This window comes from Salvelinus alpinus, chromosome 16 (genome assembly GCF_045679555.1).
Source record: "Salvelinus alpinus chromosome 16, SLU_Salpinus.1, whole genome shotgun sequence".
In the NCBI taxonomy this organism is placed as follows: domain Eukaryota; kingdom Metazoa; phylum Chordata; class Actinopteri; order Salmoniformes; family Salmonidae; genus Salvelinus; species Salvelinus alpinus.
The window spans coordinates 36151494-36169255 of record NC_092101.1 but is presented as its reverse complement, the minus strand read 5'-3'; the positions used below and the strand labels follow the sequence as shown (position 1 = coordinate 36169255).

The following is a 17762-nucleotide window of genomic DNA, read 5'->3' as shown; positions in this document are numbered from 1 at the left end:
GAGACAGAGACAGAGACAGAGACAGAGAGAGACAGAGACAGAGAGAGAGAGAGAGAGAGAGAGAGAGAGAGAGAGAGAGAGAGCTGAGCATGCCACCGGAGGAGATGATTGGAGGATGGTAATGTAAACACCAATCAGAGCGCGGGTAAACCTAGCCAATGGGGTGTTAAGGGGAACACACAACACAAAGCCTTCTGCTCTCATCTCGCATAAAGCAGCTCGTATAATCACACATCACACTATGCCCAGGGCATGTTATCTTCAGCCTAGATGATCTGAGGTAGTGGGGGGGCTGTAGTGATACTATAAGATTTAACTGTACCACTGTATAATTAAATAGTATACTTAGAGAAATAGGGAAATGTGTAAGTGGATTAAAGAACTGTTTCTCTGTGGTTAAACAACGAGGTTGTTTGGCTCTTAAACCCTACTGTCTCCTCCAGGTCTACTCCCTAGGGTACATTTTAGGATGCCCTCAAGAACAAAACAAAGGCAAATAGGCAATGACTCCCCAAATCACAGGTAATAGCCAGGGCAAATCCCCTCCTCACCGCACCGGGAATCCCAAAGCAATGGATTCAGTATAATGTACACACAGAATCACACACACACAATACAACACGGTACTATTAAATCAAATACTTTTACCAACACAGACGTCACATTACACAAGATGACTACTCACTAGTCATGTGAAATATGTTGTGAATGTATTGTAATGTTTTAAATGTATAACTGCCTTCATTTTGCTGGACCCCAGGAAGATTGCTAATGGGGATCCATAAGAAATACAACTACAAAGACAAAAAAACAATCGAGGCTTTTTAAAAGCCCTCCCAGATTTGAGGAAAACAGGCGCGGTAAACCCAGCCTTCAGTAAACCACTGGCGTGGGAGCTACTGTACAGTCAAGCCGGATGTGGGAAGAAGGGGAAAGAACAAGGGATAAAAGGAGGAGAGAAGAGTAGAAGGATGCGGATAAAAGAGGATGTTTTAAGCACTTTATTTTCTGTAGTATGAGCTGCTGCTTATCTTAGCTGACTGAATGTGAGGCTGGCCCGAGACAGACACACCACATACTGTACCCTCACTGGAGCGGAAACCCATCACACACTGACACTCGCCACCCCCTCCCTCTCTCGCCACCCCCTCCGTGTCCCTCCCTCTCTCGCCACCCCCTCCGTGTCCCTCCCTCTCTCGCCACCCCCTCCGTGTCCCTCCCTCTCTCGCCACCCCCTCCGTGTCCCTCCCTCTCTCGCCACCCCCTCCGTGTCCCTCCCTCTCTCGCCACCCCCTCCGTGTCCCTCCCTCTCTCGCCACCCCCTCCGTGTCCCTCCCTCTCTCGCCACCCCCTCCTTGTCCCTCCCTCTCTCGCCACCCCCTCCTCAGTCAGTGTTAATAATTCAGCTCCATACTACCGTCACTCTGCCCTGACAGCTGCATGTGAATGGCTGTTTTAGACAGACACCTTTGGGCTTTTGTTCCCTCTCTGTACCTGACAGAGCGCCTCAGTGAGAGAGAACAATGAAACGGTGTTCAGACTGATGTTTTAACCATTCATATCAACACCCTATCCACACCTGCATTCATACAGCATCATGCATATTTCAAAAGGTTTCCAAAGTATTAATCTCCTAAGCGGGTATTTAAGATTGATATAACATTTATTGTCATTTTATTACCATCATTGTAGCCCCTGTCAACACCTGTAGTCACACTGGTCATGCATATTTCAAAAGGGAAGTTTCCAACTAAAATATTTTAAATACAGATTCAGATGACAGAAGTTTAGTGTAATAGTGACAGTAATAAACTATCTAATTTTAAGACTGGACACAGAGCAAAGCCCTGTTATGGTAGATAGGGATAAGTATCTTAATTTTGCTGGACCCCAGGAAGATTGCTAATGGGGATCCATAAGAAATACAACTACAAAGACAAAAAAAAAAAAAAACAATCGAGGCTTTTTAAAAGCCCTCCCAGATTTGAGGAAAACAGGCGCGGTAAACCCAGCCTTCAGTAAAATTTTAGCACGGTCCCGTGTGGCTCAGTTGGTAGAGCATGGCGCTTGCAACGCCAGGGTTGTGGGTTCATTCCCCACGGGGGGACCAGGATGAATATGTATGAACTTTCCAATTTGTAAGTCGCTCTGGATAAGAGCGTCTGCTAAATGACTTAAATGTAAATGTAAATGTAATGAATACCCTTATGTTTGCTGCGTTTGTTTAGTGATTGTCTTTTGATGTTGCAGCTGGCTGGGTCCCTAGCCCTCCAGTGTCCGTCCACAATTACCTAACTACTCCCTCCTAGCAGTACTGTTCTTAAGGACTCTCTGAGGAAACAAGCACCCACTCAGACAAACTCACACGAAAACACAGAGCGTACAAAAATACAGAGATTTAATAGACTGACTCACACAGGGCTAACTATTCCGGGTTTCCCTGGAAATAAAAATATACAATGCTCTGACACAGAGAGAGGAAGGGGAGGTAGAGAGATGAGTAGCTCCTGTGAATGATCTTTTCCTCTCTGGTGAGACTGGAAACGTCACTATGGTTTACTGCTAGTAATCCAGAGGGCTCGTCTATTAGCCAGCCAGCGACTCAGGAGTCTGGGATGGCATAGGCTCACTAGTGAAGAAACAAATAAATACAGAAACTACTCTATATGTATGTGTCTATGTTGGGTCCAGGAAGGATCGTCCACATAGGTGGTTTAGAGCAAAGTCATGGTCTCTCTCTCAAACATGCACCACACACACCACAGGCACAGTGTATACACACACACACACACACACACACCACAGGCACAGTGTACACACACACTTCACTCCATTTCCCACACATCCATGAACACAGAATGCGGTTCTTTGTGTTGTTCAGATCCCAGAGTCTGCAGGGGCAGTACAGGAGGTGTAGGCGTTACACAGGGTTCTCCTGAGATCCACTGGAGGAGATCTCCAACAAAAGGGACATTGTGCCACACGCACAGACAAACACACACACAAGAACCACTACATCCTGCCTCATCAACCCCAATATCCTCTCCAGATTTACAGCCACGATTACCATGTTTCAGCTTGGGTTTCTAATTTAACGATATTATGACCCACGTAGCAGTCAAAACAAAAGGAACAAATAAAAGTATTAAAAAAAACATTCACAGAGGGAATTCAAACTCATTACGCCTAAGGTCAAGGCTATTTTTCCTATGCTCGAATAAACGTGAGGAAGATTTTAGCACTAGACTGGAGCACATACCCCGAGCTAGCCTGGATGTAGAACGATCATGTCCATGGTGTGAATAAAGTCTAATGTAAAGCATTGTGGAAGTAGATGTCCTACCTTGACGTGGCTCTGGGCTCCCAGGTTGTAGATTTCTGTAGGTTTGACCTGGTTGATGATCTTCACCAGGCAAGTGCTGTCTGTCAGGTCCCCATAGTGTAGCTTCATGTCTGAGAAACACACACTCTTACTAAGGGCAATAATAACTATACACCTCACCCAGGTACTATAAAGAGCTCACCAACACCACAGGAAAAGTTGTATCCATTCATTGTGTTCTGACAGGTGCCCTCACCCTGACATAAGACAATGACAGCTTATAACAACTATTAGAGATCATTACTGATCAAAAGCAAAACCTGGAAAGAACTGACCCACACCTGTTGAAAAGCTCGACATCACTACCTGAAACAAACATACAGTTTGAGTAGATGATACTACGTTAACGGGAAGATCATTTGGGTGGATGGCCTTTGGGGCTTTCTGTTCCGGTAAAGTTGAGCGAATCTTGTCAGTTGACTGGATTCAAGCACTGGATTCAGTGAATCACTTCTCAATGGAGTTTTTCCTCATCTGAGCAAAGATGATCTGATTCACATAATAGATACTGTTTATAATGATAATACACAGTAAGGAGATTGGAGTTTGAGTTCATAGGTCAAATCAACGAGGGAAAAAAAGAAAGAAAAAAAGAGCACAGTCATGACAGAGAGTGTGATTTGAAAAGTCAAATTGAATTGTTTGCCAACTTTGTTACAGTGCCTGAAGATAAAATGGCTAATAGTGACATCATCAATGGCTGTCAGGTCTCACCAATCACATCTCTCTGTCCGAGTGTTCTGAGAATTTTAAATCTGAAAGCTTGTAAGAGAGATCTCAGAGAGTAAACACCCCTTAACCTTAAGGCATACATACACGACTGGTGCTATAGAGCAAAATTCAATGCCTGGTTTTTGATGTTAAGGTGACTATTATCCCAAACACAGAGATGGCATTTTTCACCATTACATTTAATTTACTATTAGTTTTTTTTTCAGTATTACAGTGAATGAGACAGCATCAACACCAAAAAGACCAACTAAAGAGATGGGTATAATCAGAGTAGCAATAGTGGCGGCTACTGTTCAGAAGACACTCATTTTCCCATTTCAGATAATCAACCTGATGTTTGATTAATTGTAAAATTACACTTACGGCCACCTGTAGTTCCATCCTCTGGTGATAATAATGATAACGAGTTAGATGTAGATAAGTTAGAGGAACTCAACAAACTTCCAGTAATGCTGTTATCATTCTATCACTGTACATCTACGTAGCAAAAATAAAAACTGGGCATTTTAGTACGGCAACTTTTTTAGTATGGTTCATATTTTCCTAGTTGGCTAGGCTTACCCCAACTTAATTGTGAAGTTAACAATACCTTATACTATTAAATCATTTTTATAAGAACAGTACTGTATATGTAGAGTATATAAAGAGAGTAACTTTAACGCTCCAACTGTAACTAACTAAAGAAGAGTTGAAGGTCAGAAGGTTGAAGGTCAGTACTTACTTCCCTCAGTGTGTGTCTGGGGGTTCTGGTACAGGTGCTCAATACGACCAGTGTTGAAAGAGCTGGATCTACGCAGGATACCATGAACCTGCAGGGGGGAATACATACTACACAGTCAACACACACAGTTTTACACAGACATAAAACACAGTGTGTGTGTGCTCTAGGCAGCGGTAGGAACAGGTTTAGGGACACATTTTATTTTTTTCAAGGAACAGAAATGGAATGAAAGTGATCCATGCTGTTCTAGAACAGAACCATTATTTTAAAAGCATGTGAACCGGTTAATAATAATGTTATTTTACGTTCCAGGCATTTTTTTCTATACCCACAACAAATGCAACAAAGCGCCTATGCAAAGCCCTCACTCGGTCATTGACAAAATTATTCATAATCTTTGCGTGCGTGTGTTTAGGCTACCTGCCCTTCCCCCCTCTGAACCACAGGCTACTGTACTGACGTTACCATAGGCTACTGTACTGACGTCACCATAGGCTACTGTACTGACGTCACCATAGGCTACTGTACTGACGTTACCATAGGCTACTGTACTGACGTTACCATAGGCTACTGTACTGACGTTACCATAGGCTACTGTACTGACGTTACCATAGGCTACTGTACTGACGTTACCATAGGCTACTGTACTGACGTTACCATAGGCTACTGTACTGACGTTACCATAGGCTACTGTACTGACGTTACCATAGGCTACTGTACTGACGTTACGATAGGCTACTGTACTGACGTTACGATAGGCTACTGTACTGACGTTACGATAGGCTACTGTACTGACGTTACCATAGGCTACTGTACTGACGTTACCATAGGCTACTGTACTGACGTCACCATAGGCTACTGTACTGACGTTACAAGCTTGATTCATAAGATAGGGAGAGATTTTTTATTAGCTAGAGAAGAAGGGATTCACTTTTTCAATGCTAGTTAAGGATACCATAGGCCTAGTTATCATGTTTCATGTTGGATTGATTTACTGCAAAAAAGTTAAGCTGTGTTTTTTATTCTAGTGCCGCTTTGCACACACAAGCTTGTCAGCTATCTAGCTCAAAGGACATTCAAAGTTCCTCCATAGAAGCCGCTCCTCCTAGGTATAATTCTGTGGAACTAATTTGTATAATGCATGTCATAACAAGATGTCCAGCATTTCAAGCCTCTTCCTCAACCCTCTCTAGCTCTCTCTCCACATTTTCAGTCGCATCTTGCGCCATGGGCTACACTTGTCTGTCCATCACGCATGTAAACAACGAGCTTGTCTGCTCTATCTGCACTGATTGGTGAAGTCATTTAATGAGCTAAATGTAAAACACTTGATTTCACAGGTTAAAAAGCAACAGAAAGGAACAAAATAAACCGGCACTTGTTTAGGGGATCAAAATGTATTTTGCTGGTCGGAAAAGTGGAACAAAAATAAATAAAATAGTAGTTCTGTTCAGAACGAAACGATTGGAAAATAATTTGGGTTCCAACCCCTGACTCTAGGAGATACAGTGGGGAGAACAAGTATTTGATACACTGCCGATTTTGCAGGTTTTCCTACTTACAAAGCATGTAGAGGTCTGTAATTTTTATCATAGGTACACTTCAACTGTGAGAGACGGAATCTAAAACAAAAATCCAGAAAATCACATTGTATGATTTTTAAGTAATTCATTTGCATTTTATTGCATGACATAAGTATTTGATCACCTACCAACCAGTAAGAATTCCGGCTCTCACAGACCTGTTCGTTTTTCTTTAAGAAGCCCTCCTGTTCTCCACTCATTACCTGTATTAACTGCACCTGTTTGAACTCGTTACCTGTATAAAAGACACCTGTCCACACACTCAATCAAACATACTCCAACCTCTCCACAATGGCCAAGACCAGAGAGCTGTGTAAGGACATCAGGGATCAAATTGTAGACCTGCACAAGGCTGGGATGGGCTACAGGACAATAGGCAAGCAGCTTGGTGAGAAGGCAACAACTGTTGGCGCAATTATTAGAAAATGGAAGAAGTTCAAGATGACGGTCAATCACCCTCGGTCTGGGGCTCCATGCAAGATCTCACCTCGTGGGGCATCAATGATCATGAGGAAGGTGAGGGATCAGCCCAGAACTACACGGCAGGACCTGGTCAATGACCTGAAGAGAGCTGGGACCACAGTCTCAAAGAAAACCAATAGTAACACACTACGCCGTCATGGATTAAAATCCTGCAGTGCACGCAAGGTCCCTCTGCTCAAGCCAGCGCATGTCCAGGACCATCTGAAGTTTGCCAATGACCATCTGGATGATCCAGAGGAGGAATGGGAGAAGGTCATGTGGTCTGATGAGACAAAAATAGAGCTTTTTGGTCTAAACTCCACTCGCCGTGTTTGGAGGAAGAAGAAGGATGAGGACAACCAAGAACACCATCCCAACCGTGAAGCATGGAGGTGGAAACATCATTCTTTGGGGATGCTTTTCTGCAAAGGGGACAGGGCGACTTCACCGTATTGAGGGGAGGATGGATGGGGCCATGTATCGCGAGATCTTGGCCAACAACCTCCTTCCCTCAGTAAGAGCATTGAAGATGGGTCGTGGCTGGGTCTTCCAGCATGACAACAACCCGAAACACACAGCCAGGGCAACTAAGGAGTGGCTCCGTAAGAAGCATCTCAAGGTCCTGGAGTGGCCTAGCCAGTCTCCAGACCTGAACCCAATAGAAAATCTTTGGAGGGAGCTGAAAGTCCGTATTGCCCAGCGACAGCCCCAAAACCTGAAGGATCTGGAGAAGGTCTGTATGGAGGAGGAGTGGGCCAAAATCCCTGCTGCAGTGTGTACAAACCTGGTCAAGAACTACAGGAAACGTATGATCTCTGTAATTGCAAATAAAGGTTTCTGTACCAAATATTAAGTTCTGCTTTTCTGATGTATCAAATACTTATGTCATGCAATAAAATGCTAATTAATTACTTAAAAATCATACAATGTGATTTTCTGGATTTTTGTTTTAGATTCCGTCTCTCACAGTTGAAGTGTACCTATGATAAAAATTACAGACCTCTACATGCTTTGTAAGTAGGAAAACCTGCAAAATCGGCAGTGTATCAAATACTTGTTCTCCCCACTGTATATTGGATCCATTACAATCTCCAAACATTCTCCTTCCCCATCTCCCAATCTACATGTGAGGGAGTAGGGAGGTGGTTTTGGTGGAGTTCTGGGGATGCATAGGAAGCTCTGTTGTGAAGAGATAGCTGGGGAACTGGGGAGCACATTACTAAGAGGACATTGTGCCCTGACCACACTTCCTTTATTCACTCTCCACTTCCTGCCTGCCTGCCTGCGTCTCTCTATCATCCCCCCTCGCAACGAGTCCCCAGTCTGGAGCCTGGAGCAGAGCCACTTCCTGTGGTGCCTGAAGACACTTCCTGTCCACTGTGGGCTGGTTCCACAAGAGGACATCGTGCCCGGACCTCACTTCCTTTATTCACTCTCCACTTCCTGCCTGCGCCTCGATCATCCCCCCTGATTGTGAAGATATCGGCTATTTTGAAGAAGGCTTTACGTGCAATGATGGTGATACGTGGTTGTTTTACCTACCTTTGTTAAATGTACCAATTGTATTTCACTCTGGATAATAGCATCTGCTAAATAAAATATGTAAAAGTTGGGGGCGGGGGGATACTGCTAACCATCCAGGGGGAATTAAATCATTCAGCTACTGTAGAGAAAACAGATCCAGAGCTAGCACGGAGAGTGTGGGTATGTTTGTGTCTGATGTAAATTGGTTTTAAGAAGTCACATAACAAGAGTTTTAGCTACTTACTCCTATTCAGTCAGCAGCCCCATGTAAAACTGTGTAACCAACAGGCCATGTTGACTTTGATGGAGCTGTGCTCCTGAGAACAGTGCATAACAGCAGCAGGTGAAAGTGATGAATGACCTCGCTCGCGGCCATATAATAACAGCCATTTCCTGGTTAATGGTCTGACCCCGAGGTTAAAGGTCAGAGGTTAACAGAGCCAGTGTCACACAGAGGTTACAAAGGTTACAGGCAGGTCCAAAATGATTGGCACCCTCGATAAAGATGAGCAAAAAAGACTGTATAAAATAAATCATACAAATACTGAGCTATATTGTCTGCTCCAAAAAATATACTAAGACAATTGCTCAGAGAAAGAAATGTTGTTTAACAAGTTAATAAAACAAAATCGAAAAAAAATAGGTGTCACAATTACCGGCACCTCCGTTTTCAATAGTCCAGCACCCTCCTTAGTGAAGATGCTATATGAGATTGGAGAGAATAGTGCTTCATTTCAATTAACACGTGTGCCTTGTTAAAAGTTCAAACTAACTTGCCTAGTTAAATAAAGGTTCAATTTAAAAAAAATATATATATATATATATATCTGATGTGACTGAGGTGTGAGTCTGCCTGTCAGTCTTCTCTCGGCAGCTCTGTTTGGAATTCGGATAGAGCTTATCTAGGGAATGTGTGCGTGTGTATAGCAGTGTGGATGTCTGGAGCACAGAAGAGAGGCAGGGTGTGTATCCCAGTGTGGGAGCCTCTCCCTGGGAGTCTCTCTCACCTCATAGCCTTTCTCCAGCAGGAACTCAGCCAGGTAGGAGCCATCCTGAAACACAGACAAAACACAGAGGTCTGTTAGACAGCAACACATGCATGACTGTGTGTGTTAGAGTGTGTTTTCACCCATTCAATAAGGTCTTGTACCCATGTAACCTAACTTCTCTTCTCCCCCTCAGACTGTACATTCTGGAACATTCCAAGCCAGTCGTGGCATTCCCTCTCCCTAACCTCCATCCCAGTCTCCTCCACCTACCCACACACAACCCCACCCCCATTCCCCTCCACCCCAACACTTCCTCTCCAGGTCTGGGGGTGATTTGGCCACAGACCTCTGGCCATCCAGACCAGAGGGGAACATGTGAGGAAGAAAGTTGAAAGAGAAGTAGATTTCAGTCTACCAATCAAGGCCAAGCAATGTTGGAGTAACCTGGTCCCAGATCAGTTTGTGCTGTCTTTCCAACTCCTAATGACAACAACCATCATGAGGCCCCGGCCTGGGTTCCAAGACCGTTTTATTCATTCTATTTCTATGGTCCACCACTCAAGTCAGAGGGATGTGTAGCTCATTGTCTATCATGGTTAGGTTAGTGCAGCTAAGCACTGTCAGAAGAGATCAGTATGAAACCTCACTTATTATGGGCCGTCTACCACAGTTCAGAATAGACCAGTATCATAGGATGGAGTTCAGTGTAGTTCAGGTGGATTCAGTGGTCACCACAGTATGAGGGATCAGCTCTATTAGGCCCCTGCTTTGGCAAGGTGGGTTCACTGTGGTTCAGGTGGGTTCACTGTGGTTCAGGTGGGTTCACTGTGGTTCACTGTGGTCCAGGTGGGTTCACTGTGGTCCAGGTGGGTTCACTGTGGTCCAGGTGGGTTCCCTGTGGTTCAGGTGGGTTCCCTGTGATTCAGGTGGGTTCCCTGTGGTTCAGGAGGGGGCTCTGGCTCTTTGGTTCTAGCTCTATGGAGTCTAGCTCTATGGAGGGTGGCACTGAAGTCTGACTGAGCACTGCCAGCCTGGCACCACCGCACTGCCAGCCTGGCACCACACCATGTAGCCTCTCCCTCCCCAGGTGCATCCCAAATGGCACCCTACGCGTTCCAGGGTCCTGGTCAAAAGTAGTCCACTATATAGGGAATAGGGTGCCATTTGGGATGCACAGCCTAATTCCATAACGCCCTGTCCCCAGGTCCTGTCATGTTTTCCTGACCCTGTGCCATTCAATGCTCTGTCCCCGGGTCGTGTCATGTTTTCCTGACCCTGTGCCATTCAATGCTCTGTCCCCGGGTCCTGTCATGTTTTCCTGACCCTGTGCCATTCAATGCTCTGTCCCCCGGGTCCTGTCATGTTTTCCTGACCCTGTGCCATTCAATGCTCTGTCCCCCGGGTCCTGTCATGTTTTCCTGACCCTGTGCCATTCAATGCTCTGTCCCCCGGGTCCTGTTTTCCTGACCCTGTGCCATTCAATGCTCTGTCCCCCGGGTCCTGTCATGTTTTCCTAACCCTGTGCCATTCAATGCGCTGTCCCCCGGGTCCTGTCATGTTTTCCTGACCCTGTGCCAGTGTCAAACATCAACGTGCCAAATTAATTACGGAAAAAAACATGAAGAGTTGGTTTAATGTTTGAAAACAAGAGGCTCTTTTGAGGCCGTTTTAGCCCATAAACCCTGGGCTCACCACTCGGTTTCCTGTTATGGGGAGCCAGGGGAGGTGGGCAGATGCATACACACACTATCTGAACAGCCCACCCAGTGCTCCCAGTGAGGCCCTCTAGACCAGAAAAGCCCTCCCGAGTCTCATTTTGGGCCAAAACACCATAATCAGACAGCTCTTCAGCAACTAGATCAAACACAAATTCCATTGGTCAGAGAGGTGACAGTTGAGTCAGAGAGGTGACAGTTGAGTCAGAGAGGTGACAGTTGGGTCAGAGAGGTCACAGTTGGGTCAGAGAGGTGACAGTTGGGTCAGGGGTCAAGTGATTGGAGGATCTGACTGATGTATCTGTTACTGAGTATGTTTACATGCACACTAATAATTTGATATTAAACTAATTATGGCAATAGTCATGAAAACACAACTCTGCTTGTCTATACACGCCGATTAAAACATCTGGTTTTCTGAGCAATCTTTAGAATTATTAGGACATGTAAACAGCGTAATCTGTGTTCCAGCAGTGTAAACAGCGTAATCTGTGTTCCAGCAGTGTAAACAGTGTAATCTGTGTTCCAGCAGCGTCTGTGATATGGGCATGTGCCAGCACCAGTAGCGCGAGCCTCCCTCTTATGCTATTTTTATTGGCCATTTTCTGCATTTATCTAAATCCCATCAGGTAGCCTGATTTCAGATGTGTTCATGTAAACAGGATTATTAGAGAAATCGTTCTTCTTGCAAAGCATGTTTTTAAACAAACTATTATATTAAATCTGACTATCCACAATAATCGTATTATTGTGTGCAGTGTCGTATCTTTGGCTATGCCGGATTAAGTGATATGACTAATACTTACTGCTATAACCATACTTACTGCTATCTTTCCCTCTGGATCGGAAACTAAGTGAACAACATATGCATCTGTGGGAGTCTGATTAGTGAATAACGATACATTCTGTTCTCAGGGTGCAGTGTGTGAGATACACCTGAAGGGGGCGTGAGTCATGTACAGCACACCTGTATCAGACAGGTCCAGTGAGATACTGTATAACCCACCTCAAACCAGCCAGCCAATCACAAGCCCCAGGTGTATGCCACGCCACACGTAGTGACAAGGAGACAATACAACTGAATGCTGAGCAGAGGAGATTTTAGCCCAGGGGGAAAGCAGTGCTGCCAGATGTATTTCCCATGGTCCTCTGGCAGGGCTGCGTCAGAAATGACAACCTATTCCCTACATACATACTTTTGACCAGAGCCATATGGACCCTGGTCAAAAGCAGTGCAATATATATGGACTAGGGTGTAATTTGGGAGGAATCCTCCTGTTCCAGTCCAGGACCACAGTTACATAGTACAGACCTGAACCTGATGAGGTGTTATACACTATACTGTCCAATAGTGGGATACAGAGGAAATAGAATAAGAGTTTCCCTTTACACACACACACACTTTACTTTCCAGGGTGGGACCAAAACATTTATTCACATTCAAAATCCTATTTTCCCTAACCCCAACCCTTAACCCTAAAACGAACCCTAATTGTAACCCTACTCCTAAACCCTGAGCCTAAAATAGCATTTTTTCTTTTGGGGACCAGCAAATTGTGCCCACTTGTCAAATTTTCCTTATTTTACTATCCTTGTGAGGACCTTTGGAATCCAAAAGGATAGTCAAGTTAGACAACCCACGCCCACAATCCAGATAGACTTTATGTGTGTGTGTTCCAACTAAAGATTCAACACACCTAACTAGCCAAAGGAACAATGCCGAGGCTTGCCAAACCAATCCATGTGTATGAAGTATGTTTGCTCATCAGCAACGCCTTTAAGTCCACCATTAGATCCAAAGCATTGACTTGGTATTGATGGTCAAAGTGAAGGCATAGTGTGTGAATACGAATTAGTGCAAAAACATACTACTTTATTTTATCAAGGTTCTCTTACTATGGTAAAGCAATTCCAACACCCGTGATTCCTTCCAGTACAGTATTATCCATTACCCACATCCCACTACCGATTACCAACAACACTGATAGCATCTCAGTCTAGTTGTACAGTTGCACTATGGGAGAATGTGAGGCATTAGCAAGACCCAGTGATTGTGATTGTTATGAATATATAAACATGGCCATGCCTCAGTAGAGAAAGAGAGAGAGAGAAGAGATGGAGGGGAGAGAGAGTGAGAGAAAAACATGACAGAGCAGAAATAGAAAGATGATGGAGAGACATAAGCCAGCTCCTGAGTGGCACAGCGTTCTAAGGCACTGCATCTCAGTGCAAGAGGCCTCACTACAGTCCCTGGTTCGAATCCAGGCTAAAACACATCTGGCCGTGATTGGGAGTCCCATAGGGAGGCGAACTATTGGCTCAGCGTCGTCTGGGTTTGCCTGGGGTAGGCCGTCATTGTAAATAAGATTTTGTTCTTAACTGACTTGCCAAGTTAAATAAAGGTTAAAAAAATATATTAAAAAATAAGCGATGCTCCATAGAAAGCTAATCTGGCTCCCCCTGCTGGCTTAAGATTGAAATAACAAGGCTTTATTGCAGGCTCTTTGTGACTGGACTCTTTTCCAAGTAGAGGATATATTATATTCATCTAAGTTATGCATGAGTGTCAAATATATTGGGGATGTAGAAAAATAGATGTACAATATGTCTGTATTGAGACAGCTGTAATGACTGTGTGTGTGTGTGTGTGTGTGTGTGTGTGTGTGTGTGTGTGTGTGTGTGTGTGTGTGTGTGTGTGTGTGTGTGTATATATTAGGCATGCGATGTGTGTGTGTGTACACATACAGAGCGTGTTTATTTGTCAGTGTGTGTAAATAAATCATTTTAATGTGCTTTCTTTAGACCAAAGAGAGAGGCTGCCAGACACACCACTGGGCTGCAATTAGAGCTGATAGACTTGAATGAACCTGCAATCACAGACCACAGGACACGTAGCGTAGCGTGCACAAGCTCACACACATTGACTAGGTCCAGGACTATACCAGTATCAGATACTCGTTAGTATCGAAAACAACGCTGATTTAACTTCTTTAGGAAAGCAGCCCTAATGTTGGAAACATTATGTTGTCATCCACAGTCACATGTAATTATTTTCCCAGCTACAGCACACAGTATTTCACATACAGCAGGTTTTTAAAGGACCAAAGAGTTCAGTCTGCATCTGCGTTAATTTTTGCCATGGAAAACATACTGCGATACAGGTATCGTCACAGCCCTAACATAGACACACACTGTCACGCACGCATGCACGGACACACAGACTCAGACAGAGAGTAAATTAGCAGTATATGCATAACAGTATTCTCTTGGAGTGAGCACTATCCCGATCCTTTAGCCCAAACCAGGCATTTCACTAACAAATGACTGACTGAGCGCGTGCAGAACTACTTCACATACTCCAATGTGTTTCTGTAATCAGTGAGGGAGCTCTGATGGCACTTCCTGTCCTCACAGGAAATCCATTACTTTACGACTTCTCACAGTGGGGCGTGACAGACATGGCCCTGCTGGCCCCACACACACAGCTACTGTTCACACACACACACACTCTTATTAATACCTTGACTTCTATTTCATATTCATGGCAGCAGGATATAGAAGCGAATACCTCAAAATCAAATCAAATCAAATTTTATTAGTCACATACACATGGTTAGCAGATGTTAATGCGAGTGTAGCGAAATGCTTGTGCTTCTAGTTCCGACAATGCAGTAATAACCAACAAGTAATCTAACCTAACAATTCCACAACTACTACCTTATACACACACAAGTGTAAAGGGATAAAGAATATGTACATAAAGATATATGAATGAGTGGTGGTACAGAACGGCATGGCAGATGCAGTAGATGGTATAGAGTACGGTATATACATATGAGATGAGTACTGTAGGGTATGTAAACATAAAGTGGCATAGTTTAAAGTGGCTAGTGGTACATGTATTACATAAAGATGGCAAGATGCAGTAGATGATATAGAGTACAGTATATACATATGAGATGGGTAATGTAGGGTATGTAAACATTATATTAAGTGGCATTGTTTAAAGTGGCTAGTGGTACATTTTTACATAATTTCCATCAATTCCCATTTTTAAAGTGGCTGGAGTTGAGTCGGTATGTTGGCAGCGGCCGCTAAATGTTAGTGGTGGCTGTTTAACAGTCTGATGGCCTTGAGATAGAAGCTGTTTTTCAGTCTCTCGGTCCCTGCTTTGATGCACCTGTACTGACCTCGCCTTCTGGATGATAGCGGGGTGAACAGGCAGTGGCTTGGGGGGTTGTTGTCCTTGATGATCTTTATGGCCTTCCTGTGACATCGGGTGGTGTAGGTGTCCTGGAGGGCAGGTAGTTTGCCCCCGGTGATGCGTTCTGCAGACCTCACTACCCTCTGGAGAGCCTTACGGTTGTGGGCGGAGCAGTTGCCGTACCAGGCGGTGATACAGCCCGACAGGATGCTCTCGATTGTGCATCTGTAGAAGTTTGTGAGTGCTTTTGGTGACAAGCCGAATTTCTTCAGCCTCCTGAGGTTGAAGAGGCGCTGCTGCGCCTTCTTCACAACGCTGTCTGTGTGGGTGGACCAATTCAGTTTGTCCGTGATGTGTACACCGAGGAACTTAAAACTTTCCACCTTCTCCACTACTGACCCGTCGATGTGGATAGGGGGGTGCTCCCTCTGCTGTTTCCTGAAGTCCACAATCATCTCCTTTGTTTTGTTGACGTTGAGTGTGAGGTTATTTTCCTGACACCACACTCCGAGGGCCCTCACCTCCTCCCTGTAGGCCGTCTCGTCGTTGTTGGTAATCAAGCCTACCACTGTAGTGTCATCCGCAAACTTGATGATTGAGTTGGAGGCGTGCATGGCCACGCAGTCGTGGGTGAACAGGGAGTACAGGAGAGGGCTCAGAACGCACCCTTGTGGGGCCCCAGTGTTGAGGATCAGCGGGGTGGAGATGTTGTTACCTACCCTCACCACCTGGGGGCGGCCCGTCAGGAAGTCCAGGACCCAGTTGCACAGGGCGGGGTCGAGACCCAGGGTCTCGAGCTTGATGACGAGTTTGGAGGGTACTATGGTGTTAAATGCTGAGCTGTAATCGATGAACAGCATTCTCACATGGGTATTCCTCTTGTCCAGATGGGTTAGGGCAGTGTGCAGTGTGGTTGCGATTGCGTCGTCTGTGGACCTATTGGGTCGGTAAGCAAATTGGAGTGGGTCTAGGGTGTCCGGTAGGGTGGAGGTGATATGGTCCTTGACTAGTCTCTCAAAGCACTTCATGATGACGGAAGTGAGTGCTACGGGGCGGTAGTCGTTTAGCTCAGTTACCTTAGCTTTCTTGGGAACAGGAACAATGGTGGCCCTCTTGAAGCATGTGGGAACAGCAGACTGGGATAAGGATTGATTGAATATGTCCGTAAACACACCAGCCAGCTGGTCTGCGCATGCTCTGAGGACGCGGCTGGGAATGCCGTCTGGGCCTGCAGCCTTGCGAGGGTTAACACGTTTAAATGTTTTACTCACCTCGGCTGCAGTGAAGGAGAGCCCGCAGGTTTTGGTAGGGGGCCGTGTCAGTGGCACTGTATTGTCCTCAAAGCGGGCAAAAAAGTTGTTTAGCCTGTCTGGGAGCAAGACATCCTGGTCCGCGACGGGGCTGGTTTTCTTTTTGTAATCCGTGATTGACTGTAGACCCTGCCACATACCTCTTGTGTCTGAGCTGTTGAATTGCGACTCGATTTTGTCTCTGTACTGGGACTTAGCCTGTTTGATTGCCTTGCGGAGAGAATAGCTACACTGTTTGTATTCGGTCATGCTTCCGGTCACCTTGCCCTGGTTAAAAGCAGTGGTTCGCGCTTTCAGTTTCACGCGAATGCTGCCGTCAATCCACGGTTTCTGGTTTGGGAATGTTTTAATCGTTGCTGTGGGTACGACATCGTCAATGCACTTCCTAATGAACTCGCTCACCGAATCAGCATATTCGTCAATATTGTTGTTGGACGCGATGCGGAACATATTCCAATCCGCGTGATCGAAGCAGTCTTGAAGCGTGGATTCAGATTGGTCGGACCAGCGTTGAACAGACCTGAGCGCGGGAGCCTGTTGTTTGAGTTTCTGTTTGTAGGCTGGAATCAACAAAATGGAGTCGTGGTCAGCTTTTCCGAAAGGGGGGCGGGGGAGGGCCTTATATGCGTCGCGGAAATTAGTATAACAATGGTCTAGGGTTTTTCCAGCCCTGGTAGCACAATCGATATGCTGATAGAATTTAGGGAGTTTTGTTTTTAGATTAGCCTTGTTAAAATCCCCAGCTACGATGAATGCAGCCTCAGGGTGTGTGGTTTCCAGTTTACAAAGAGTCAGATAAAGTTCGTTCAGGGCCATCGATGTGTCTGCTTGGGGGGGAATATATACGGCTGTGATTATGATTGAAGAGAATTCCCTTGGTAGATAATGCGGTCGACATTTGATTGTGAGGAGTTCTAGATCAGGTGAACAGAATGACTTGAGTTCCTGTGTGTTGTTATGATGATCACACCACTTCTCGTTAATCATAAGGCATACCCCCCCGCCCCTCTTCTTACCGGAAAGATGTTTGTTTCTGTCGGCGCGATGCATGAAGAAACCAGCTGGCTGCACCGACTCCGTTAGCGTCCCTTGAGTTAGCCATGTTTCCGTGAAGCAGAGCACGTTGCAGTCCCTGATGTC

At 45.2% G+C, this 17762-nt stretch overlaps 1 protein-coding gene across 2 annotated transcripts in view; it reads right to left on the bottom strand.

Moving 5' to 3' along the window:
• gmds (GDP-mannose 4,6-dehydratase) overlaps positions 1-17762 on the bottom strand; it is a 292984-nt gene that overhangs the window by 250315 nt on the left and 24907 nt on the right. Inside the window, exons 2-5 of one of the 2 annotated variants that reach the window (XM_071346069.1) lie at positions 9412-9456; positions 4836-4923; positions 4478-4498; positions 3344-3453 (exon numbers count right to left, since the gene is read on the bottom strand). In XM_071346069.1, the coding sequence (XP_071202170.1) occupies positions 3344-3453; positions 4478-4498; positions 4836-4923; positions 9412-9456 (264 nt within the window). The remainder of the gene's footprint in view (positions 1-3343; positions 3454-4477; positions 4499-4835; positions 4924-9411; positions 9457-17762) is intronic. The other variant, XM_071346070.1, reaches the window with a different exon arrangement.